The sequence below is a fragment of the Dipteris shenzhenensis genome, chromosome 33 (genome assembly GCF_047967505.1).
Source record: "Dipteris shenzhenensis isolate YYH24624 ecotype China chromosome 33, Dip_SZ_1.0, whole genome shotgun sequence".
Lineage (NCBI taxonomy): Eukaryota > Viridiplantae > Streptophyta > Polypodiopsida > Gleicheniales > Dipteridaceae > Dipteris > Dipteris shenzhenensis.
This window is the reverse complement of record NC_141628.1, coordinates 2,216,932-2,243,007: the sequence shown is the minus strand read 5'-3', so window position 1 is coordinate 2,243,007 and position 26,076 is coordinate 2,216,932. Positions and strand designations below refer to the sequence as shown.

Genomic DNA, 26,076 nt, shown 5'->3' with positions numbered 1-26,076 from the left:
AAAAGGCTATCGGAGGATTTATTAAAAGGAAAGGAATCCAGCCATGGGCACAAGATTAAGGTAGGCACCCCTAAGCACGTACATGCACCAACATAATTAGAACTCATGATAATACCAACATCCAGCACCAGGGTCTTAGATTAGATGTCATCATAAAAATATGCAATTTCCACATAGCATCAACAGTTTTGCTTTTAAAAATCAGAAATATAGAGCTTTAATTGGCAAAAGTTGGCTGAAAACACTTCTTAAGCTTAATCTTAAAATTAGATTACAGCATTGGAAGGTAGACATTCAGAACTAACGTTTGTAAATGGCTCATCTATGATCACCAAATGGGCATCCAATGCGGATGTGAAGTTTAAGCACTTCAAGCATTGGCATCCTAGATCACCATCTAAACAACAGGGGAGCAATTTTTGGATGCCCAAAAATGTTATTGATCGCAGGTCCAACAATGAAGTAAAGTAATCCGATTAGGGCAAGTTTTCATCACAATTAGCTCAATGGTTGTTAGTCTATTAGCAACAGTTGTTTGCGCCCTTGCTTCAGCTATCACGCCAGATTTGATTTGTGAATCTGGCTTGTTTGTGTTCTTGCCATCAATTACAAACACTCCAGAAAGAGGAAGAATGATCCTCCTGTTCAAATCAATGTAGCCTGGTCAATACCAAAATAGAGCATTCCTGGTCGTGGGTCTCCATGTTTCCCCCCACCCCAGGAATCGAAATTTTAAAAAAAAGCTTACAGGGAGCCCACCTTATCCCCCGAGAACAACTACGACCTACACATTATTGCTCCCTGGAATGCATACACATAACATGATCTCATGCCAGCATATCCCAACAATTGTTCAGGAACAAGAGTTTTGCTTTCGCACTGCTCTTCACGTGTGGGATTCTTCTAATGACAATTCACCAAACAGCATAGATTTCAAAACACTTGCAGGGCTGCTGGACAGTCAGCATCATGGTTCATATTGGCCGCTTAAGCTTTATGGCAAAGTCTTGACTCCAGCCAAGCAATGTCATGGAAGTAAAACTGCAGAATAGCCAGGTCACCTCAAATAGGTACCTGAAATTTCAGTCGTGTAGGCTCATTTTTATGCATTCCTTTTGGTTAGCCTGAAAAGCTTCCTGAGCATGCAAGTTAAGATTCAGTTTCATCATTAGCATCCAATGATAATAACGCTCCACCACCTCTTTTCCTTCGCAATGCAGTCCAAGCCAGACGAGACCCCACACTGGCAGCCTTTCTAAGTCTCTTCCTGCCTGCTGGCATGCCTTTAGAGGAACCGATAGGATCAGAAACATCATTGTTAGACTCGAAATCCTCCACCAAAAAGTCAGAACAGTTGGGAAATCCACCATACTGGAGTATTGCCGTACACCTCGGCTCTGCAAGATGTGAAAATTTTCTCTCTTGTATCGAACACAAATGCTGGAAGTAGTGGCAAGGATTAATGTCGCAGTCAGAACTCCTTAGAAGGCCTCTTACAGATGTAGGTTTAACAAACTCCATGAACTCTTTCAATTCAGAAAAACAACTGTGAAGCGAGTATGACACCAAAAAAATGTCTCCTTCAACTGAAACATTTCCTGCTTTTACTTGGCTATTGTGACCCTGCCTTTTGGGAACAAGACATTTTGTGTGTGCCTTTGGACAACTCAAGGATCCATGGCCTGATGCCAGTACACTTCCAAAGTAGCATTCACTTTTGCAAACCCTGCTTTGTTGATTCAGATTCTTGCAAAGACACCGGAGTCCACTCGGAACAATTGCAATTGTTGGTTGTACTTGATTCAACATACGAACAGTCTCAATTGAAACACTATATCGAGGAACTGCACGGATTCTGGTGGCAGTTGTATCAGTGGTGAATACATCAGGCAGACTAAGAAGCCTCATGGTCTGTAGACGCTGAGGCCAAACCCAGATCTGTAGAAAGCGAACTTGAAAAGGTTATTCCCAAAATACCGTTTATCAAGGTAACTCATTTTGGTCCTTATCAAAATTCAGAAAAGGCAAAACAATCCACCTTTGTTTCCAAAACTTCTGCTATGAAGACGAGAAGTTCTTCCTTGCCCAACATATCCACTGCTATAATTACATCATGGCCTTTGTGGTTGGCAATTATCTCCAGCACCTGCAACCCTTAGCCACAAACTGTCATGTAAGACTGACAAAACTGAGTATTTCTTGCACCGACCACATGCAATCTTGAAAATAATTCAGAGCATGTATTGGCTGTCATTGTTTGACAAAATTTGTCACTGCTAGTTCGTTAGATTATGCCTCATACATGGCATTGTTTCTTGGACTATTCAACTTTTGCTCTTCAATTTAAATAGATTGCCAGTCCCAGCAAATGAGCTTTGGTCCTGTTTAAATAGATTGCCAGTCCCGGCAAATCAGCTTTGGTCCTGTTTAAATAGATTGCTATTCAACTTTAAATAGATTGCCAGTCCTAGCAAATCAGCTTTGGTCCTATTTATTACACCCCACATGGGGGCCTGAAATGGTCCAGCTGAACAGCATTGCAAGGAAGGACTTTCAACTAAGCCATGAAGTCCCAGGCCCTGAATGGGGCCTCCTCTCTTAGCCCCCTCTTAGGCTTCTCAGTTCTTAGCCCAGCCCTCTATTTCAACCCACATCCCACTCCTTCTAAAATTTACAATGCCTAGACCACCTGGTCCCAATCGGAATTTATATGCCAGCTATATTAGCTGGCTCCAATAGTCAAAATAAAAGTGCATTTTTGTGGCAAAAAAGGGAATAGCCAAAAACCTGCTATCATCCGAATCCTCTATCATGTTTCCAAATTGTTGGGAGGTAAGGCAGTAGGGCCTTGTGAGTTATTGTGAGTTATCCCCACAAGATGTTGCCAATGAGATTGCCAAAACGCTGAGCTTCAATGATAGCATCAGCATATGCTCGTAGGGCTTCAGCAGAAGTAGAGGATATGCTGGATTCCTCAAAGATAGGAATACATTGCACACTAAATATAACACATCAAGACCTAACCGCCAATCTCACTTTGGGTAATGTCCAATAAGTATTGCCTGGCTAAGGACCCTAGCAAGCCGATGATAGATGAAATGTGCTAGGCCTATTGTGTGATTAATTGTATGCAAGGGTAGAGGAGTCACAGGGGAAAAAAATTTTTAAAAGAACTAGAACTATTTAATTAATTTACTTTATTTCTACTCCCAACAATTAAATAGGTTTAAACACTTTAACAAATACGTACTTTTATTTAATTGAAAGGCTGATTTAGCTTTTCCTGATTTTCATTGCTGAGATTGGGGTTACCCTAGTTTCTCAATCATTCTTGCATGTTTGCTTGTGGAAATTGAGGCTTGTGCATGAAAGACCAGCCCATTAATGCAGGTCCACCCTTGCTAAAGCAAACTCCCTCAATTGCAATTTGATTTGCAGCAAATATATGTGTGAATCAACCACCTCCTTCAGCTTCCAGACACCTTTTCCAAGAAACACAAGCTGCACTGGTGAATTGTGATTTGAATTGCAGTCTCCTGCTGCAATTCTGGTACAGTTCTTCAAGACCTCCAGCTTGTGCATGTTCTAGGCAGCTATCCCAGACAGTCCATGCTGTTAGGCTGACTGCAATTTTGCTACATGGTAGTGCTGCTTGATGTTTTGACAGTTCTTTCCTTTCCACATTCTTTGTGCACTGTTAGCATTCCCACACTTGTATTTGTTGGTTTCTACAAGTTCACTGCTACATTCTATGAGCGCTGGAGCCTGGAAGCAGGTTTTTGGTCCAGGTCTACATGCCAGGCTGATTGACCCAGAGGCCTCTCCTGCACTTGCGATTTGCATAGAGGGCACAATCTGCAATTGCAATTTGACCTCGGGCTTCTCTCTGGCTGCATCTTCACTTTCTAACACGTTCTAGCATCTCCTACCTTATGATTTCATGTTTAGGCAGCTCCTTGACAATTGTAGTTGGAGTGTTCTTGAATTTTATTGGAAGATTTGTGTTTTTCCAATCTTTCCCTGGTAGATATTGACTGTGGATTTGAGATATTGATCAGATTGATGTGGAGCTTCAAAGCCTTACCCACGCAGAATAGATAATATCACAATGACTAACACTCAGGATCGTATCATTAAAGGGCATGTGCACCAAGAGGTGTACTCCGCATGTAGAGTACAAACTGTCACAAATACCCCTCAAATGGTACCTCACATCTGCAGCACCTCTTTGCTTTGGGGTTCTGTCGCCAGCAGCAGCAAGAGCACAATGATTTATTTACTTGTATCAGAGACCAGCCTCGGGCGTGGGTGCCCGTTCCGTGGCCCCACTATTAGCTTTCATTGTCTCAGATTTTTCTAGTCTCACAGACCCTTCGGTCTTTCAGAGATGTTAATAAACTTTCTTTCTTTCTTTCTGCTGCATGGTCTAGTGGATTCGATCGGTAATGGACTGATAAAAGGCACAATGCCCCAGTGAAGGGTATGCCTCTCCTTTTAAGGTGAGAGCTGCTGCCCCCATCACCTTCCAGATCTGGCCAACCAGTCTCCCATCTGCCCAACCTGCAGGTCAGGTCTGTCCTGACCCGCTGCCGACCTGCACAGACTAATTCCTCCTGTCTTGGCCCCTTATGATGGGTCCTGTCAGTCTTGCTGCTGTCCTTGACACAGGTCTGCCCTCTTCCAGGGCCTATGCCTATTCACTGTTCATTCTCTTCCAGGCCTTGTGGCTTGTAATGCAGCCCACATGTCTTCTCATTGCTTCCCATGTCGCTGCCTACAGGCTGCCCAAACGCCACTCCATCTAGTATCTTCCAGGGCCTCTGCCTATTCACTGTGCATTCTCTTCGAGCCCTTGTGGCTTCTAATGCAGGCCATATGGCTTCTCTTCACTGCCCACAAGCTGCCCAAATGTCACTCCATATAGTATCTTTATGTATCCAGGTGGCACTCTCATGGTTTGCCCAAATGGCACACTCTTTCCCATAAATATATACAGATGTCTAACCAAGATGCTCCTCGCATATGGGGGCTCAAAAATGTGACATTGGCCATTCAGTTCCACACAGTTGTCGAAGGTTCTATGACTTTGTTTCAGGCTTGTCACACGTAACGGAATTAGCTCACCACATTCCATAACTGTTAGTTGTAATAAGGGGTAAAAAGAGGCCTAGTTAGGGTAGCCCTAGGGGCAAAAAGATAGTTGAGAGGGCTAAGTAATGGGGGGGCAATGTAAGTCCATCCTATCACAGCTTTCCTCAGTGGAGACCACCATAGACGAGGGCTCACTCTAGACATAGCTCAGTGGGTTCAGAGATTGAGGAGACCACCCCCCAACGCCACAGCAGGAAACAGCCCGACAGACGCAGATTAGAGATATCTTCACAGTTCACCGGAGAGCCTCCACAGTGCCGGGCTTCAGCTTCTGAGTCATAGCTCTCAGTTTGCTTTGTCTGAGCTCATTAGATCAGTATAGATTAGTACTGAGCAAGGGCCTTAGCGCGTCCTTTGCTCCAGCCCATTGAGGCTTGTATGAGTCGTCTCTTTTGGGTACATCGAGGCCTCCCATGGACATTAATACATCTCTCTCTCTCTCTCTCTCATGCAAGGAGCTCTCTCTCCTCGCTGCTCCCCCCCCCCGCCTCTGCTCGCTGCTCCTCCCCCGCCTCTGCCCTACCCTCCACCCATGCTGCCTGCCCTCCACCCACGCTGCCCTGCTCTCCCGCGAGCAGCTCCCTCCCTACTCACCTAGCCTCGCCGCTCTGCTGCTCTGCCCTCACCCGCTTGCTCCCTCCCTACCCGCCTAGCCTCACCGCCTGCAGCTCCCCCCCCTACCCAACTAGCCTCGCCGCCTGCAGCTCCCTCCCTACCTGCCTAGCCTCCTACAGCTCCCTCCCTACCCGCCTAGCCTCCTACAGCTCCCTCTCCCCGCCTAGCTTCCCTCCCCGTCTAGCCTCACCGCCCTGCAGCTCCTTCCCGTGCCCGCCTGCAGCCCCCTCCTGCGCCCATTGCCTCTTCCGACCCTCCGCTCCTGCTGCTCCCCCCACCCGCCTGCAGCTCCGCCCTCCTACAACCCCTCCCCCACCTGCAGCTCCTTCGCCCGCTGCCTCCCCGCCTTTGACCCCAGCCCTCTACCATAATGGACAAAGGGGGATGAGGACAGGGACTCACTCAAGCAAGAGACCCTTCGGTCCAAATATACATACACAAGGAGATGGGAAAGGGGAACGGTGACAAGGGAAAAACACAAAAGCAACTCAACTTGGAGGACTTCAACAAACGCAGCAACAGGAGCGGTTTGACAATGGACAGCACTGCAACCCAGAAGAAAGGGGCCCACCCGAAGCCCATGCCGCTCTCACAGCCTCGACCACTATGATTACCACCTCTCCCCTCTCCCTCTCCTGCATCATCATACAAGCCTCCTCCCCAGTAGCCCCATCAACCACGGCTCCACAATCCTCGTATCCCCTCTACCTCTCAGTCAGCCACCCTTCATCGCCTCGTCCGGCCTCGCTACTCCTACACGCCACTCCCCCGCCCAGATCACGTTGTCCCCACCCTCAATACAACCTCAACAGCCCACCTTCATTCCAACCCCTCTCGAGATCCAGTTCCCACCCGGACCAGGATTTCTTAGGCCCCCACCAAATGCTTGGGACTCCCTATTGGCTGAGATACACAGCATCCAGGCCCGCCAAGCAAATCTGACACATTACGCTTAGAAGTAGGCCCGCTACACCCAAGAGCAGGCCCGCATTATACACGAGCAAGGCACCCTTATCCAAGGGCTCAGACACGACATCACACAGCTCCGAGAGGAGCTCGGGACCCTGAGAACAACGCCTAGAGGGACCCCAGTCACAGAGATGGAGGCACAGATTGTTAAGCCAGGAAATCTCCAATTCTAGAGGACAGGATAAACAGGTACAAACACCACTGGTGACTCTCCGAGCCCTGTCAAAGAAACCCCGGATCGGAGGCAAAATCCACAACCAAAGATCTGTCAAAAGCCCCGGTTCGGAGGTCAAACAAAATACAAAAAATTTAAATAAAATTTTAAAAAAAAAGTTTTTGCTGGCTGACCAAATCTGGCCGACCAGATTGACCTGGTCGGTCAAATCTGACCAGGTCGGTCAGTTCTGGGGTCAACCTGTTGGTTGACCGACTAAGCCCCTTCCTATTTTAAGGGGGGGGGGGGGGGCTAGGTATTCTTGCATCTCCTCTCTTCCAGCTCCAGAGGTACCTGCACACCCTGAGCCACTTCTGCCTCCTGGCTGCCTTCTCTGCTGCCTCAACTTCTACCTCCTGGCTGCCTCCTCTGCTGCCTCAATTTCTGCCTCCTGTCTGCCTCCTCTGCTGCCTCAATTTCTGCCTCCTGGCTGCCTCCTTTTCTGATTCAGATCTGCCCCTCCTTTCTGCTCCAGATCTGCCTTCCTTTCTGCTTCAGTTCTGCCCTCCTTTCTGCATCAGATCTGCTCCAATTTCTGCTCCAGATCTGCCTTCTTTTCAGCTTCAGATCTGTCCCAACTTCTGCTCCAGATCTGCCCTCAACTTCTGCTCCAGATCTACCTCCAACTTCCGCTCCAGATTACGTTCTTTCTATTCCAAATCTGCAGCAACCCCTGCATCAGTTTGCTGTCTCAGATTTGGTTCGGTTCCAACTTGTGGAGCTAGTGCAGAAGTCCACTACAGTTGTCAGGATTGACGTTTGCTTCCTCCAGAGCTTCTCTCATATCTTCACTTGTACTGAGTTCCGTTTGTGATATATATTTCTTCTTCAGCCATTAATTGTCTTCAGTATTGTTTTATTTGTCTCCAAGTATTTTCTTTATATGGTATCAGAGCCAGGTGTGCCAATCGACACCTGAGCCTTGATCTGGAAAGCTTGGAAGATAAATCATCACCTGAAGATGTCTTCTCCCTCTTCCCCGAAGCGATCTCAGCCTGAATCGACCTCTATTCAACCACCACCTTCGACACATGTAGAGAGAGAGTCTGCAAGGATTGAAGGTGATGAATACCTCTCCAAACTCTTTAAAGAATTTGCTGAATTCCAGAAATGGAAGGAACTTGAAGCAAGTACCCGCATACCTCGTGCCTCTACCTCTCCACGGTTCTCTCCAATACGTCAACAAGGACCTCTATTCAACTCAGAAGAAGCTGAGCAACATCTCAAGTTCGGTGCCAACGAAGAACAAGTATCCCCTGACGAAAGAGGACAGGCCGGCATGAGAACATTGGATTATTCGACAGTGCCTATTCCACAAGAATCAGTGCAAGGTATGTTGCCCTATTCCCTTAGTGCAACTCCATCTGTTATGCAAGGCATAGGAACAAGTAATCACGAGGACACAGATCCATACATGCATGTGAACACTCGCAGACGAGAAAGGAGAAATGCGTCTGACAATGAGTTTGCTTTCGGTTCACATTCTTCCCTCCCTCCCATCCCTCTCATCTCTTCCGCTGCCATCTTTCCTCCAGTGGCTTCTCATCCTCCTCCTTCTCCCATGCCACTGGATTCCTATAGTTTATTTCCCTCTATCTCTCCCGCTGCCTCTTTTTCACCTCTCATGTCTTATCCCGCCTCTCATATTCATCCTTCCCCCTCAGGACCTTTTCCAAATTCTTTTATTCCTCCGATGATGCCGCCTCTCCCTTCTTCTCACTCTGCTTCTATTCCAAATTCTCTTCTGCCTCCACCGGTTGCTTCTCCCTATCATTCTCTTTCTTCCCCTCACCCTGTCTCTGCAACAGCCAAACATGCTTTCACTGATATGACTCGTTTTAACGGGTCTAATTATACCACATGGTCAAATCTCATGCGCCATGTGCTTGATTCTCAAGACCTATGGGAACTCGTTCAAGGTACTAAATCGCCACGTGATCCTCATGTTTATCCTCCTCAGGTAGTTCGTTCGTGGTGACATCGTAACGCCACTGCCATTGTTGAAATTATGCAAGGACTTTTACCTGAATTTCACTCTCAATTACAGCATTTTGATCTTGCCTCTGAGCGATGGGCACATCTCACTGACCGCTATGCAGCTCAAGATCGTACTCGTCACATCAATCTTGACCATGATCTCCAACAATTCCAGATTCTTGCTGACGATGATCTCAAGGTTAAACTAGCAGATTACCGGCGGTTAGTTGCTGAATTTGCCACAACTGGTCCTCCCAAATCCGAGGATGACCAAGTTACTTTCTTTTTAAATAAACTTCCGCCCAAGTATTTCAGTTTTATGCAACAAATCATTTCTCAACCTTCTCTTCCTACTTTTTATGAGTTCGAATGTCAACTTTTGCGTTATGCTCGTCTTTACTCTCAGATCCACCAAAAACATAGCATTCCTGCTTCAGAAAGGGCTCTTCTCTCCGGGATTCCAAAAGATCAACCTAGCTCCGGAAAGCCCTCTCCTACTCCTAACCCCTCTAGTAGTAAACCCGCCTGGCACACCCTTCCCAAAAAGAATAGGTTTTGTCAGCATTGCCAGAGAGTTGGGCATATTGACGATGAATGTCGCTCCAAAGCCAAAGGCCTTCTTCCTCAGTCCCCCACCACGACTCCTCAACCACCCCGTTGGACTCCACAGCCCCCTACCACGACTCCTCAACCACCCCGTTGGACTCCACAGCCCCCTACCACGACTCCTCAGCCACCTCGTTGGCGTCCTAGGGGTGGTCCTCCTCCTCCTCCTTCGAACACTGTTCTTTGGAGACCCCAGGGCCATGTCACTAATCACTTCACTCCATCTCCTCCCTTTATAACTCCTGAAGGTTTGTCTGACTGGTCCACCGGAGATTCTCTAGACTTCACTTCTCAAGCCTTGATCCATATCACCGAGCTTGACTCCTCCTCTCCCTTATCTGGGTCAACTTTTCATACTCTTCCATGTGGCTCTAAATCTTCTTGGATTGTGGATAGTGGAGCCACTCATCATATGACCCCTCATCCTGATCTCTTCATTTCTCGCCAACCAGCGACAGAGGGAGTCCGTTGTGGCAATAACTCTGTTGCTACTATTCATGGTGTTGGTTCAATAACTTTTGATACTGACAAAGGTCCCAATCTTGCTCAATTGGATCAAGTGTTTTATGTCTCCCAATTAGGGGTCAATCTTCTTTCTGTTCATCAACTTTGCCTTCCTGGTCGCACAATGCTATTTACAAAGATGCATGTTGACATCATAGATGAGTCCTCGGGACTCCTAGCTCGAGGTGATGCTCAACCTAATGGTCTGTACTTCATAACTCAATTTCTTGCAACTCCCTCCCATTGCGGTTCTGAGTTTCATCGGCTTTATGGTAATGCTACCCTGAAAGATCCAACTGACACAGAACGATTATGGCATTATCGTCTGGGACATTTGTCCTATGACTCTTTATATGAAATGTCTCGGGATCATCTAGTTGATGGCCTACCTAAATTATCGCGAGCTAAAGATATTTATCATCCCTGTCAATTAGGTAAACAAAACCGAACTCCTTTTCCTTCTCATTCCACTTCTCGAGCCAGTGAGATTTTGCATCTAATTTACCTCGATATTAGTGGCAAATCTCCTGTTCCTTCCCTCAATGGTTCACATTATTTCTTCTTAATTGTGGATGATTACTCTCGCTATCAATGGGTGTTTTTCATGAAAGAGAAATCCGACACTTTTTCTTTCTTTGCTACTTGGGCTCGCTTGGTTATGAACCAAACGGGAAAGTCTATTGGGATTGCTCGTCGTGATAATGGTGGTGAATTCATTTCCCATGAATTCACTCAATTCCTTTAAGAGCATGGTATCCAACGCCATCTTACATCTCCGAATTCGCCTTCCCAAAATGCTCGTGTCAAACGGAGACAACGTACTGTCATGTAACATGGCCCGTTCCATGCTTTTTGCAGCCGAGTTGCCTGAACGTCTCTGGCCAGAAGCCGTCAATACTTCTGTCTATATCCTTAATCGCTGTCCTACTCAACCCATCCTGAACATGACGCCTTTTGAGGCCTTCTATGGCTACCGTCCTTCTATTTCTCATCTTCACATCTTTGGCTGCCGCGCGTACACTCATACTCCCAATGATACTTGCGGTAAACTCGAACCTCGTGCTGAACTTTTTCTTCTAGTAGGCTACTCGGCAGAAGCCAAAGCTTATCGATTATTTGATCCTCGCACAAACAAAGTTTTGGTTCGCCGAGATGTGGTCTTCGATGAAAGAGCAGTGCTAAAAAATTCCTCTATTCTCTCTCCTGATGACGTATCTACTCCTGTTCCCTCCGACAATTCTCCACCCGAAATTCCTTCCTCTCCTCCCGAAACATCTCTCTCCCCACCCATTGCTTCTCCTCACGACCCGCTGCCACGCTGGTATCGCCAAACTATGAAGGATTCCGGGATTATTCATGTCGAACTTCCTCCTTCCGGTCCTCGCCGCTCTACTCGAATAACTTCTTCTACTACCACTGCCTCTTTTTTTACCACGGCCTATATCATACATTCTAAACCTGCCACTTGGCAGGAAGCAGTTAAAAATCCTGCGTGGCATCGTGCTATGGAACAGGAGCTTGAAAGTATTGATCGCAATCAGACCTGCATCTTGGTCAATCGACCCACTCACAAAAAGGTCATCGGAACCAAGTGGATCTTCCGAACAAAACTCAAAGCCGATGGAACACTGGACAAGTACAAAGCTCGCTTAGTAGTGCAAGGATTCCGCCAAAAACATGGTATCGATTATGAGGAAACCTTTGCCCCTACTGCTCGCCCTAGCTGCTCACCACCACTGGACTATCTATCAAATGGATGTCAAGAGTGCCTTTCTCAATGGCTACCTTGATGAAGAAGTCTATGTGACTCCCCCACCAGGTTTTTCTCCTCCTGGCCATGAAAATAAGGTTTTCTGTCTCCGCAAAGCTCTTTATGGGCTTAAACAAGCACCTCGATCATGGTTCCACCGGATAGACACCTTCCTCAAAACTAATGGTTTTCATTCTACTCCCTTTGATCCAAATTTATATATCCATCATTTGTCAGAGGGGGTCTGCTTTATTTTACTCTATGTCGTTGATCTTTTGCTTTTAGGCTCCACTCCCACTACACTTCAATTCATTAAAACTCAACTCAGCATCACTTTTGAAATGACTGGGCTCTCCTATTTCTTAGGCATGGAAGTTGTACAACATTCTGGTGGTATTTTTGTTTCTCAACAGAAATATGCTCTTCAACTCCTTGATCAAATCATTCCTCATGAGCCTAAGCTGGCTGCCACTCCCTTAGATCCCACAGTAAAGCTCTCAAAAGACTTGGAGTCTCCTCCCTTTGATGAACATCTCTATCGCCAGGTGGTTGCAAACTCCTCTGGCTCCTTCACACTCGTCCTGATCTTGCTTACTCCGTTTCTATTCTCAGTCAGTATTTTAATGAACCCAAGCTCACTCATTGGCATGCATGTATTCGTATCTTGCGGTTCATTCGACTGGGCTGGTGACCCGGACAATCGTCGTTCTCATGGCGGCTATATTTTCTCGTTTGGCTCGGTACCTGTTTCTTGGTCTAGCCGTAAACAAGAAACTGTTGCTGGTTCTTCTACTGAGGCTGAATACCAGGCCTTGTATGATTGTACCACAGAGGCCATATATCTCAGACAGTTTTTGGCAAAGCTACACTTTCCTTGTACTGAACCCACGATCCTCTACGTCGACAACAAAAGTGCCATCGCTCTCGCAGGCAATCCCATTTTTTCCAACCGCACCAAACATGTCGGTGTTCACTTTCATTTTACTCGCGAGCAAGTGGAATTAGGTACTATTCGGTTGATCTATGTTCCAGCTGCCGATAATCATGCTGATATTCTTACCAAGCCGGTTAATCGCCCTACTCTTGAGCATCTCTGCCCACGGTTGGGGATTGGTTTACCTCTTCTTAGCAGTTTTTTCTTTTTGTGTACTTAAGGAAGTGAACAAATCCCCTGCGAGGGCACTCCTTCAAGTCTTTCTTTTTTGTACCATCATCTGGGCATTTAGTGAAGATGAAAACCTACTTTGTAGGCATCTCCATCTAAATGAAAACCCTTTATTCAAAAAAAAAAAAAAAAGGCTGATGAAGAAGATAGATCACTCATGGAACACCTCTTTGCTTCTCCTGTCTACATTGGACATTCAGAGGGGGTGTTAAGCCAAGCAATCTCCAATTCTAGAGGACAGGATAAAAAGGTACAAACACCACTAGCCCTATCAAAGAAACCCCGGATCGGAGGCAAAATCCACAACCAAAGATCTGTCAAAAGCCCCGGTTCGGAGGTCAAACAAAATACAAAAAATTTAAATAAAATTTAAAAAAAAAAGTTTTTGCTGGCTGACCAAATCTGGCCGACCAGATTGACCTGGTCGGTCAAATCTGACCAGGTCGGTCAGTTCTGGGGTCAACCTGTTGGTTGACCGACTAAGCCCCTTCCTATTTTAAGGGGGGGGGGGGGGGGGGGGGCTAGGTATTCTTGCATCTCCTCTCTTCCAGCTCCAGAGGTGCCTGCACACCCTGAGCCACTTCTGCCTCCTGGCTGCCTCCTCTGCTGCCTCAACTTCTGCCTCCTGGCTGCCTCCTCTTCTGCCTCCTGGCTGCCTCCTCTGCTGCCTCAATTTCTGCCTCCTGTCTGCCTCCTCTGCTGCCTCAATTTCTGCCTCCTGGCTGCCTCCTTTTCTGATTCAGATCTGCCCCTCCTTTTTGCTCCAGATCTGCCTTCCTTTCTGCTTCAGTTCTGCCCTCCTTTCTGCATCAGATCTGCTCCAATTTCTGCTCCAGATCTGCCTTCTTTTCAGCTTCAGATCTGTCCCAACTTCTGCTCCAGATCTGCCCTCAACTTCTTCTCCAGATCTACCTCCAACTTCCGCTCCAGATTACGTTCTTTCTATTCCAAATCTGCAGCAACCCCTGCATCAGTTTGCTGTCTCAGATTTGGTTCGGTTCCAACTTGTGGAGCTAGTGCAGAAGTCCACTACAGTTGTCAAGATTGACGTTTGCTTCCTCCAGAGCTTCTCTCATATCTTCACTTGTACTGAGTTCCGTTTGCGATATATATTTCTTCTTCAGCCATCAATTGTCTTCAGTATTGTTTTATTTGTCTCCAAGTATTTTCTTTATACAGATAGCCACGATACAGTCGGCTATAGCAGAGACGACTAGATGGGTGGACGTGGCGAAACGGGAGCCCGCAAAGGCAACCGTTTCAGCCGCCATACAAGAGCAACAGCAGAGGGCTTCGAAGGCCCTCAACATCCGGATACGAGGGATCATGCGAGTCAGCACCAGCACCACGACGACGCCCATGGAGGAGGTGATCGCCTTTGTGACCACCACGTGCCCAACCACGGCATAGAGGGAGCATGGCATGTTGGGAGAGACCCCAACTGAGAGCAGCCTCTAGTCATCCGCTTCAGAGATTCACATGCTTGACTAGCGACACTCTGACGTAGAGCCGCTCTACAAGAGCACCCCACCCTGTCCAAAAATGAGGATTTGACACCACTATAGATTGAGGAGCGACGAGTTCTTCTCCAGCAGCGGGATGTTGCCCGCAAGGAGGGGAAATGGGCCGTGGTCCGAGATGGTAGGTTGTTGACCGGCACCCGTTGGGCTCCCACCCGTGCCCCCTAGGGGGACGGGGCCTATGTGACTCAGGTTTCCGAGACCCTAGACTGCACCATTTGGAACTGTAATGGTACCTTATGGAACTGTCAGACCCAAAGAACTTCTCAGAATCTTACACAGGACGAGACAATCTTTTACAGGAAGACACACCAGAGCCCAGAGCGTCCACTACCGATAGTCAGTGGCTACACATGGGAGTCAACCTTTAGGGATGAGACGAGGGATATAGGAGGAGTTCGAGGATCAGGCGGGGTCGCAGTATTGTACAGGTCTTCCCTCGCTGGAGCCACCTTCGTTGAGAGGAAGGACGCACACTCCCGATTCATGTGGATCCGGATTCGACGCATGGCCACTCGTGACCTTTTCATAGCAGTATGCTACTTCCCGCCAGACACATCCCACTTCGCCAGAGTTGCACGAGAGGAGGGTGAGACATCACCATAGCACCCTTACATCCGGATATCCTAGACCTTTCAGCTCGCAGGGAAGTTCTCCTTGTTGGAGACTTCAACGCCAGGACGAGTACGTGCCAAGCACCACTCCTGGACTTCCGAGACGACTCTATCATGCTATCAGACATGAACCTAGACGGAGTAGGTATGACCGAGATCTCATCGGACCGACACGGGCCTGTTACACCATATGGACATGCGCTCCTTGACCTGGGCAAGATGCATGATCTCATCATCTACAACGGGCTTGACCTATGGCCCTCCTCAGGTGGTTTTACTTGCTTCCCGCATGGGGGGGGCACTAGTGTAGTTGATTACATCATGGGATCCCCTACCTTCACCTCACGTATCACCGACTTCACCGTAGCATCACTCCCTCCAGGAGATGATCACACATACCTATTCTTCACTATCGCCACCTCACGCTTAGCCACACCACACACCACATATGACGCACGACACCTACCACGACATGCACTTTGATCACAGCCTCTCCCTTGCCTACTCTAGATGCCTAAATAGACTCTTAACCTACATCGATCACATACCACTCATAGAGGACCATGCTACCTTGCTTAGTCGCACACTCCACGATGCTGCCCTCCAAGTCTTTCCCCACACCACACGGTCCACTAGACCACCACCTCTTGGTTCAGTACCCTGCAACAACTGGTACGATGCGGAGTGCAAGGCTTCTCGCCGATAACTCCGACTTGAAACCAGGTGTCACCTCTTGAACACACCAAACACGGTACGCAAGTACCGACGTCTCGTACGTCGAAAGAAGCAAGCATTTCTTCATCAAAATGAGGAGCTGCTGAACATCTTGTACAGCAGCAACTCTAAGGTTTTTTGGCCGAGATTCCTTGAGCGCAGGTCTCCATCACCCCTCACCGACACGAGAGTTTGGCACATGTATGCACGCCATCTTTATGATGTCCCACACCAGCCTACTCCAAATCTCATACACACACCTCGCCCCACCACTTGCACGTTGTTCACCAGAGGGGGAGTCAAGGACGCGACATTGAAACTGCACAATGGCCAAGCTAAGGACCACGAGGGGCTATGCACTGAGTTTATCGCATATGGGATCGACACGTTAACCCCGATCCTAGCAAAGCTATTCAATGACGATGTTTGCCTTGGCTTCCCTCGCACTTGGACACTCAACACCATCACCCCCATCCACAAGGTAGGGGATCCCATGGACCCGAGTAACTACAGGACTATCATGATTGGACATGTGATGTCCAATCATGATTGGACATGTGATGTCCTAGAATGTACTCAATGGTCATGTGAAAGTTGGCCAGAAACTCAACCCAGCATGCTTGTCGAGCGTTCATGACTGGCTGAGTAAAGATATACTTTAAAGAGTGATGGTCTATCTTGACCACCGAGTCAGGTCCCATGTGATAATGTTTCCAAGAGCACAACACTACCACGATCCTCCAGAGGTAACACTCAGATTATGGTAATTGTTGATCGATTGTCCCAAATGGCACGCTTTGTTGCTTGCAAAAGCAGTGCACAGGCTCCCGACATAGCCAAACTCTTCATACAACACATCTTCCGACACCATGGATTACCCAAGAATATCATATCCGACAAAGATCCTAAGTTTACCAGTCACTTTTGGATTTCACTATTCGAATCTTTGGGTACAAATCTACTGTTTAGTTCAGCCTACCACCCAGAATCAGATGGCCAGACTGAAAGAGTCAACCAAGTTCTGGAAGAAATGCTTCGACATTATATTCAGTCACGCCTAGCAGCTTGGGAAGAGTATCTACCACTCCTTGAGTTTGCTTATAATAACTCTTTCCATAGTGCCATCAGCATGACTCCATTTCAAGCAGCTTATGGACACACTCCGATTGTACCAACAAATTTTGTACTTCAACATCGAGTGGCCCTAGCTGATCAACTGGTTCAAGAAATGCAAGACATTCTACTCCAAGTCAGGGATCATATGCGAAAAGCACAAGAGCGGTATCAACGGTCTACCAACAAACATCGACGTCACCTGGAATTTAACACTGGTGACATGGTGCTATTATTTGTAGCCCCATATCGCTATAAGACGGTTAAGTCTGTGTTTCCTAAGTTGCCACACCCAGATACTATGGACCTTTCCGGATCATCAAGAAAAATTCACCTTTAAGTTACAAATTGGAATTACCACCATCATGGGGTAAAATCCATCCGACATTTCATATTTCTTGGCTAAAGACGTACATTCCAGGCAATAAAGCATTTCCTCCTGCAGGTGATTATGTCCCAGAAATCGAAGACGATTATGTTCTCCTTATTCCTGAGCGTATTCTGGACCATCGACAACGAGAGACTTGACATCGACTTATCACGGAATTCCTTGTTCTTTGGCGAGATCTGGACAATTCCGAAGCTACTTGGCAATCTGATGAAGACTTACAGCAATACCCTACCATTTTACAGCAGTATTTTCAGAATTTACTGTGATATTTTCTACATCAGTTCATTATCTCCACCAGGGTCTTATTTTGAGTGGGAGGGGATGTCATGATCTATGACGTATTCCTTACTCTATATCTAGACTTATGGATGGTTTGATGAATGGACACTTGTGGAAGGGTATGCCCTTTCAACGGGACACTTCCTATAAGGCACAACCCTTCACAAGAGACATTCTATTGAAGAGACACTCCTATTGTAATGTACCCTCTCATTAAGGGTCACACCCTTCACAAGGGGTACACACCTCTTCATGCACATACACTTTGGAGTACACACCTTTTCATGTGTGACTCTTCACTCTCTATATAAGAGAGGCCCAATTGTATGGATGACACACTACAGATACTACAGACACTCAAGCAATACAATTATTCCTTTTTCTCTGCTATTTCAGTCTCCTTTCTGTTCCTTAGCACATTTCTAAATATAGTAAATCTAGGATTTCTTACGAAGACCAAGGTCAAGACCCCACTCGAATATTTGGGACATGTTATTTCACCAGTGTTACCTCACACAGGACCTCCTTTACCAGATTTCCATCCCTCCAACATGAGCAATCTCAGGGAGCAGCCCGAATCTTCTTCCAGGAATGGTACAAACTAGAGCGCAGGTTCGTGCTTTTCTCACGGGGACCTCAGATATGTCGCAACGCTTGCGTGCAGCCTCTCCGAAAATAAGCGACTCAAGTCCAAAAAAGACCCCTGAAGTCAACTTACAAGGCGAAGCACACTTCAACTTCGAATTTCCCAGCTTCAGGACAGCATCTCCGACTTGGTCCAGAAAGTCCAACAACTCTAAGATTCTCGCAGTACCACACATACAGAGGATGATGTGACGCAACCAGACGACTATGTGGACTCATTCCCACCAGAGGTAGAAAACACTAAACTCCGTGCCCTCTACCGTTTACTCCAAGCTTCCAAAACTAAAAGACTTAGCATTAAGCTTCCGGAAGCCTACACTGGTCAACGCAATCGCCGAATAGTTGACCAATGGCTCGCAAAACTGCGCATGTACTTTGATACTGTTGACCTCACGGAAAGCAAAAAGATTGCCTTCGCAGCCTCCCTCTTTAAAGATACAGCTTTCCTATGGTGGCAAAGACGCTTAAAGGATGGCAAAAATGTGTTAACCTGGGAACGTTTTGAACACGTGCTCCGTAAGCAGTTCATACCTGCCAATGCGGACTTCCAAGCACGTTCAAAACTCCGACAGTTGGAGCAAATAGGCTCCCTGTCTTCCTACATCTCTCAGTTCACCACATTGGTGCTGGAGATTGATGGGTTAACTAAGGATGATCGCCTTTATGCTTTCATATCAGGCCTAAATCCCTCGTTACTCATTGATGTCCTTAAAGCAAACATCACCACCACAGCTGGCGCTATTGCTTACGCAGAGCGCATAACAGATTTCCAAAACACAGGGAAGCAGAGTGCTAGTCAAACACAGAACTTTACTATGGCCAAAGGTGCTCGCCCTCAAGATAACCCCAAGTTTAGCAAAAAACTCGAGTAATCAAGGTCAGCGACAATCTCAAGATTCCCATAAGTCTCAAAAATCATATGCTGAATACCAACAGAAGCACTCCTCCAAGGATTGCGCCTCTTCTTCTTCTCCACAAAGTCATCACCGTCATCCCCAACATAAAGGTGCAACCACTGACAAGAAGAACAACTCCAGCACAAAAGGACTTTGTACCATCTGTACAAGCGACCATAGATGGTTCGATTGTCCCAAGCGACCAAAGTAAAATTCCAATATGGAACCTAGCACTTTCCAAACAGAAGATGCTACCCCAGCACAAGACAAGAAAGGCAAAGCTGTTCGAATGGCAAATACCATCCACCTGAGCCTTGCCAACAACCCCGAACCTTCCCTGGCCACTCAAGTACTTTGTGTTCAAGGATCGATTCGTGGAACAACGGTCACTATCCTCATCGACAGTAGCTGCTCTCATAAGTTCCTAGCTAGTTCTATGGTCGACAAACTTCGGTTGACCACCAGTCCTAGTCTCGTGGACTATCAGATTGAACTCGCAAATGGAACTACCTTGTTGTGCAACACCAGGATCAAAAACTTATCTTTTCGCATCCAACATTATACGGACAAGTTGAACTTCGACATCATGCCTCTTTCTCAGTACAATGTCATACTTGGACAACAGTGGCTCTACGACTATGATCCATCAATCAGTTCTCGCAGTCATACTATCCAGTTTGTCCACCAGGGAAAACTTATTGGGCTAACTGGTTCTAGGGACTCTCCTTCAACCCCATTGGCCTTTGCCCTACAAGTAAAGAACTAGGTTCGTAAACGTCAAGTAAAGACTTCACTTCTGTTGGTTACGGCAATAGAGGAGACACTAACAAAGGATCCTCCTGAATACCTCAACCAACCTTTTTTCCAGCCCTACCTGGATATTTTTCCACAGGAATTGCCAAAGCAATTACCACCTCGACGACTAATGGATCACCCAATCGAACTTATTCCCGGCAGTAATCCACCATCGAAACCTCCTTATCGGGTTTCTTACACTCAAAATGAAGAAATCCAAAGACAAGTGACCGAACTACTCGACAAAGGTCACATTCGGCCCAATCGCAGCCCTTTCGGATATCCTATACTACTTGTGGAAAAAAAGAATAAGTCAATGCGCCTCTGCATCAACTACCGAGCCCTCAACAAGCTCAATATAAAAAACAAGTATCCATTGTCTCGCATCGATGACCTCTTCAATCAACTTCTACACGCAACACAATTCTCAAAGATTGATCTTCGTTCAAGTTATCATCAAATTCGCATACGAGAAGGCGATGAGTACAAGACAGCTTTTCGAACAAAGTATGGACACTATGAATGTTTGGTCATGCCTTTTGGGTTAAACAATGCCCCCGCCACATTCATGACACTAATGAACGACATCTTCAGGCCTTTCCTCGATAAGTTCGTCATCGTTACCTCGATGACATCCTTGTTTTCAGCAGATCCCTATATGAGCACAAACAACATCTTCACCAAGTTTTTGAAGTTCTCCGCGCAAATTCTCTCTACATCAACATTGAGAAGAGTGAGTTCTTCAAGACCCCACTCGAATATTTGGGACACTCTGCTATTTCAGTCTCCTTTCTGTTCCTTAGCACATTTCTAAATATAGTAAATCTAGGATTTCTTACGAAGACCAAGGTCATGATCTTTAACACCTCTCGAGCAAACATGCACCGGAAGCAGTTCACTTTCGGCGGGTCACCAGTTGAGATCGTATCCTCATACATTTACTTGGGCGTCATCTTCTTCGACCCGGTCTCACAATGAGACCAACGATGCAAGCCAACTCAACACTGGATACGCCTCACTGGCTCAGTTAGAGAGACAGTGCTTCCACTTCCACTCCCACTTCCAGGACCCTCGGACCAAGGCTCTTCTCTTTGACTCCTTGGTCCGACCAACCGGTATGTATGGCAGCCCTTGTTGGGGACCTGACATGTCAGATATAGAGTGGACACGGGTGGAGCGCCTGCAGATCCTTATGCTCTTACGGAAGATCCGAGGAAAACCATCTGTACCACATCATATCATTCAAACCGAGTTTGGTGCTTCTCCACTCCAGCTAGATGCAGCCTTTCAAACCATCACATATCTACACCAGGTTAGATCATATGGAGACTGCACATCAGGGAGACAAAGGTTGCCATGGTTGGCTCTCGATTCCTCCATGAGGTTGGCAGTAGAGGGAGATGAACGATGCTGGTATACACGGACTCACAGATGGTTTGTGAGACTAGAGTTTCACATCGATAGGATACCTCCTTTTCAGTACAGTTTGGATGCCCCCCCCGGTACTCCCACCAACCATCCCGATCGGGCCACACACCAACCAGGTCATTCGAGAGGATCTTCTGCAACTACACACCTTTAGGACCTTGTTGGAGCCGAGGGAGCTTCCAGTGAAGCTGAGCTTCTACATAGATCACTGTCTTCATATTGAGGAGGGATTCATCACACCACCGGGCTACACTAAGCTACACATGCCTCACTCACTATGGATCTCCATCGGACAGTTTCAGATATCATCACACCGCCTCAACATAGAGAGCGGCAAAGCAGAGGGGATCCCTAGGGGGGCATCGCATATGCACATTGTGCGCCTGTCAGGAGGTTGAGTCGGAGGAGCATTTTATTTTCAGGTGCCCAGTGTACTATGAGATCCGAGGTCGCTACCACTATCTCTTCAGAGACAGCTTCGGGCCCCTTTTCAAATCCCTTGCCTACCCAGATCAAAGATGCCTCGCGGCCTTCATTCACAAGGGGGTCCAACACAGAGAGTACTTACTCAAGCGATGGGGCTTGGCCACACCTCCAGACACCTCTCAGAGCAGGATCACAAAGTTCGTCCCATCAAGTGATATTGATCGTCCAGTCTCTAGCCACAGACATGACAGAGACCCCGACCTGACGACCGCAGTCCCACAGGAGTCACGGTGGCTCTGGTCTTGCGTCGAGCCTCCTCCAAGAGATCGAGACGCACGGCACCCCTTGACAGACGCCAGGGGCTACGCACCAGCCAGGCAACATGACATACGAAGGATTCCACTGCGCTCCAGTCTTTTTCCTTTTCATTGTCACCCCCAAATGTATTTGACTATGTATGATCAGACTTAGGACTCAGCACGGGTGATGATGCTCGTTTAGTAGCTCCACCCTTACTATGGTTTGTATCAGGTTTTCTTTCAGTCTCATAGACCCATCAGTCTTCCGAAGACTCTAATAAAATTTCTTTCTTTCTTTCTCTCTCTCTCTCTTTGCTATTCATCCCCCTTCTCTACCATTCTCTTTTCAACGGTGGTATCAAAGCAGTTTCCTCAAGCCCTATACCCGTTTCTCCTTCCCCTTGCTTCAATTCAGCCCACCCACTTCTTCCTCTTGGCATCTATGATCTACATAGCATGTGTGTACAAGTCAAGAAATCCTTTGCGAGCAATAGCCGTCCGACATTCACTGCCATTTGCCATCACTTCCGCTGCCATGCTCTTTTGCCATCACTGTATTCACTTCATACGAGTATTCTGTTGCGTTCTCATCATTGGCATTTCTGTTGGTGGACAGTCTCCATGTCATAAGACATCTCTAGTAAGTTAGTCAATGACTTTGCTCATATCTGTGTATCAATGAGAGAAAAGGTAGTGATATCTCCCTCGAATCTCATAATACGTAGGACATCGCATCACGACATTCTCCTCGGTCTTGACCTCACAAAAGGTGCAGAGCCCAAAGTCTCTGAGGTCTCGTGTGGCTACAATCTCACAACCTACCTCGATCTAGAATCTATAAGATAAGGTCCTCAGCTGGCCATCGTGATTCATACTGCATGGGAGAGATGGATTTGTAGGTATTTTGGTGGCTGAATGAAGCCATCCTTAAGTGGAGGAAATGCTCCCTGTATAGGAGGGCTGCCTTGGAAATATCCATGTCCTATGGATGTATACCTGCCACAGGTGATCCCGGATGATCTCATGGGTCTCTAGCTGTGTCACATGCAAAAAAGGGGGGTCTAGTGAATGTAATGCTACGAGCTGAATAATCTCATAGTTCATTCGCCTTGGCCCACTTAGTAGCATAATTGGTCACTAACGTTGAAAAGCCTTCCATGGCCAAGTTGTTGAGAGTGGCATGTGATTTCTCGGTAAAAGGTTTGGCCCATTCGTTGGCATAGACAATAGTACTTAGTAACATCTCTAAATACAGGTGATCCACCACCATAGACAATAGTACTTAGTGGCAATAGTACTTAGTGACATCTCTAAACAAAGGTTATCCACCATAACTCTACTTGCATCACCTCTCTCAAAAAAAGTGGCCGTTGAGAAGTATTATAGCAAATCCTCGTGCTTACATCTACTATCTCGACTTGAAATAGCAATGCATCTCGTAATTCCAAGGGTACACCCTTCTCCTTGTCAGGTAAGGACAAAACGTAGTCTGCCCCATAGCTTGTGTAGAATCTTCAGATTCGACAGTTGTACTAGTAGCATTCATCTTCCCAGTCATCCTTAAATGACCATCTGCCCCATAGCAGGAATTCCCTCGTTTGTGTATAGTCTTGAAATTAAACTCTTTTAGTAAAGGCATCCATCTTCCCAATCATCCCTAAATTATCCATTAATATCATCACCATCATCTCTCTCTCTCTCTCTCTCTCTCTCTCTCTCTCTCTCTCTCTCTCTCTCTCTCTCTCTCATCACATACCCCTACTAGAGGACCATGCTACCTTGATAGGCCGCCCACTCAATGAGGCTGCCTTTCACGCCTTCCAATACACAGTGATACACTAGACCCCACCTCTTGGTTTTGTGCCTTGCAATAGTTGGTAGGATGGGGAGTGTAAGACTCTTGCCGACAGCTCCAACTTGAGGCCAAACATAGCCTACCAAGTGAATTAGACACGATACGCATGTACCGTCGTCTAGTACGCCGGAAGAAGCAGGCATTTGTTCACCAAAAGGAGGAGTTACTAAACATTTTGTTCAGCAACAACTCCAAAGAGTTTTGGCGCAAGTTCCTTGGGCGGAAATCACCTTCACCTCTCACCAACACTCAAGTTTGGCACACATATGCACTTAGCCTCTATGATGTTCCTCATCGGCCTGCCCCTGACCCCTCGCACTCACCCCGCTCCACCACTTGCGCTCTGTCTCCCTGAGGTTGTGTCAAGGATGCAGCATTGATTCCACAATGACCGAGCGAAAGATCATGAGGGACTTTGTACTAAGTTTATTGCATATGGGATTGACATCCTAGCCTCGATCTTAGCAATGCTCAATGACGTAGTTTGCCTTGGCTTCCCACACGCATGGACCCTTTACACTATCACTCCTATTCACAAGGTTGGGGATCCCATGAGCCCGAAAAACTACAAGACTATTATAATTGGGCATGCCATGTCCAAGATCTATGCATCTGCACTTGACACAGAGGTCAACCGTTTGCAGAGATGCAGGGACTCAAGGCAGAGGGGCAAGCAGGGTTTCGATAAGACCATGGGACCATTGATCACATACTCACACTCAAGAGTGTCATAGAGGAGACCAAATCACGGAAGCAGAGGGTGTACAATTGCTTTGTGGATTTTCACAAAGCTTTTGACAATGTCCCACAAGCCCGCCTCATAAGGCGATTGCAGGAGCTCATCTAGGTAGTTATGGCACTTTATGAGAGAGTCTCAGGCCGAGTTCGGACAGGTGCCAAGCGGACAGATGAGATTATGAGTACCATTGGGATCAAACAAGGTTGTCCGTTATCATCAACCTTGTTTGGTCTCTACATAGATGAGCTCGAGACCTTCATGGGAGCACTTGGGGGGGTTGAGTGCTCCCTCGCCGGGACCCTAATTCAGATCCTCTTGTATGCCAATGATGTGGTACTGATGTCCTCCTCCCCCGAGGGCCTCCAGAGACATTTGGATGCACTACAAGCTTTTTGTGAGTCACATGATTTGAAATTCAACCTTGGCAAGACCAAGGTTATGATCTTCAACACATCTCGAGCAGCCATGCACAGGGAACAGTTCATATTTGATATATCCCCAATTGAGATCGTCTCCTCTGTGGAAGGGAGAGTAGGGAGCACACCGACACACACAACCAGGATAAGACACAAGAAGTGTGGGGATAAAATGTATGTGTGTACCTCCCCTAGCACACAGTCAACCTTTTATATGAAAGGATAAGGTTACAACACTAAGTACGGTGTACTTAGTGTACTTAACAAATAAAGTACTAAGTGTACTAACTGTACTTGGGTGGCCATAGAGCCTTTACCCCAACAACCTCCCACTTAAAGGCAATATGCCCTCAAGTAAAAATAAATGAGGCTCAACCTATACCCATCAACTGTCGGCAATGTGCAAACCGCTCTGCAGGCAAGCCTTTTGTCAACAGATCTGCTGGATTATCATCTGTGTGAATCTTGACAAGCTGAATCACCTTATCATCTATCACCTCCCTGATGAAGTGATACTTCACATCAATGTGCTTTGTCTTTGCATGAAAGACAGGATTGTGTGCCAACTGAATAGCACTCTGACTGTCACAATGCAACAATGGAATATCACCTGTAATGCCCAAATCTCCCACTAGCCGAGATAACCATAAGGCCTCCTTGCATGCCTCTGTGGCTGCAATATATTCAGCTTCCGTAGTAGACAAGGCTATGCACTGCTGCATCCTTGACATCCATGACACTGCATCTCCAGTGAATGTATAAACATAACCGGTAGTAGACTTCCGGTTATCTGGATGACCAGCAAAATCTGAATCCACATAACCATGCACCTTTGCATCTCGCTTGCCAAAGCATATGCACAACTCCTGTGTGCCCTTCAGGTATCTCATGATACCTTTCACTGCATTCCAATGCTTCTTGCCTGGATTTGCCATATACCTGCTAACCACTCCCACTGCAAACGCAATATCGGGTCTGGTAGCAACCATGGCATA

The 26,076-nt window shown here is 46.9% G+C and overlaps 1 protein-coding gene across 2 annotated transcripts in view; it reads right to left on the bottom strand.

Moving 5' to 3' along the window:
• Positions 1-280: 280 nt before the first annotated feature.
• Positions 281-26,076, bottom strand: part of LOC147879537 (DNA repair metallo-beta-lactamase family protein) — a 35,466-nt gene continuing 9,670 nt past the window's right edge. For both annotated transcript variants that reach the window (XM_087371701.1, XM_087371702.1), the window contains exons 3-4: positions 2,039-2,146; positions 281-1,938 (exon numbers count right to left, since the gene is read on the bottom strand). In XM_087371701.1, the coding sequence (XP_087227827.1) occupies positions 1,150-1,938; positions 2,039-2,146 (897 nt within the window). In that variant the 3' untranslated portion in view covers positions 281-1,149. The remainder of the gene's footprint in view (positions 1,939-2,038; positions 2,147-26,076) is intronic.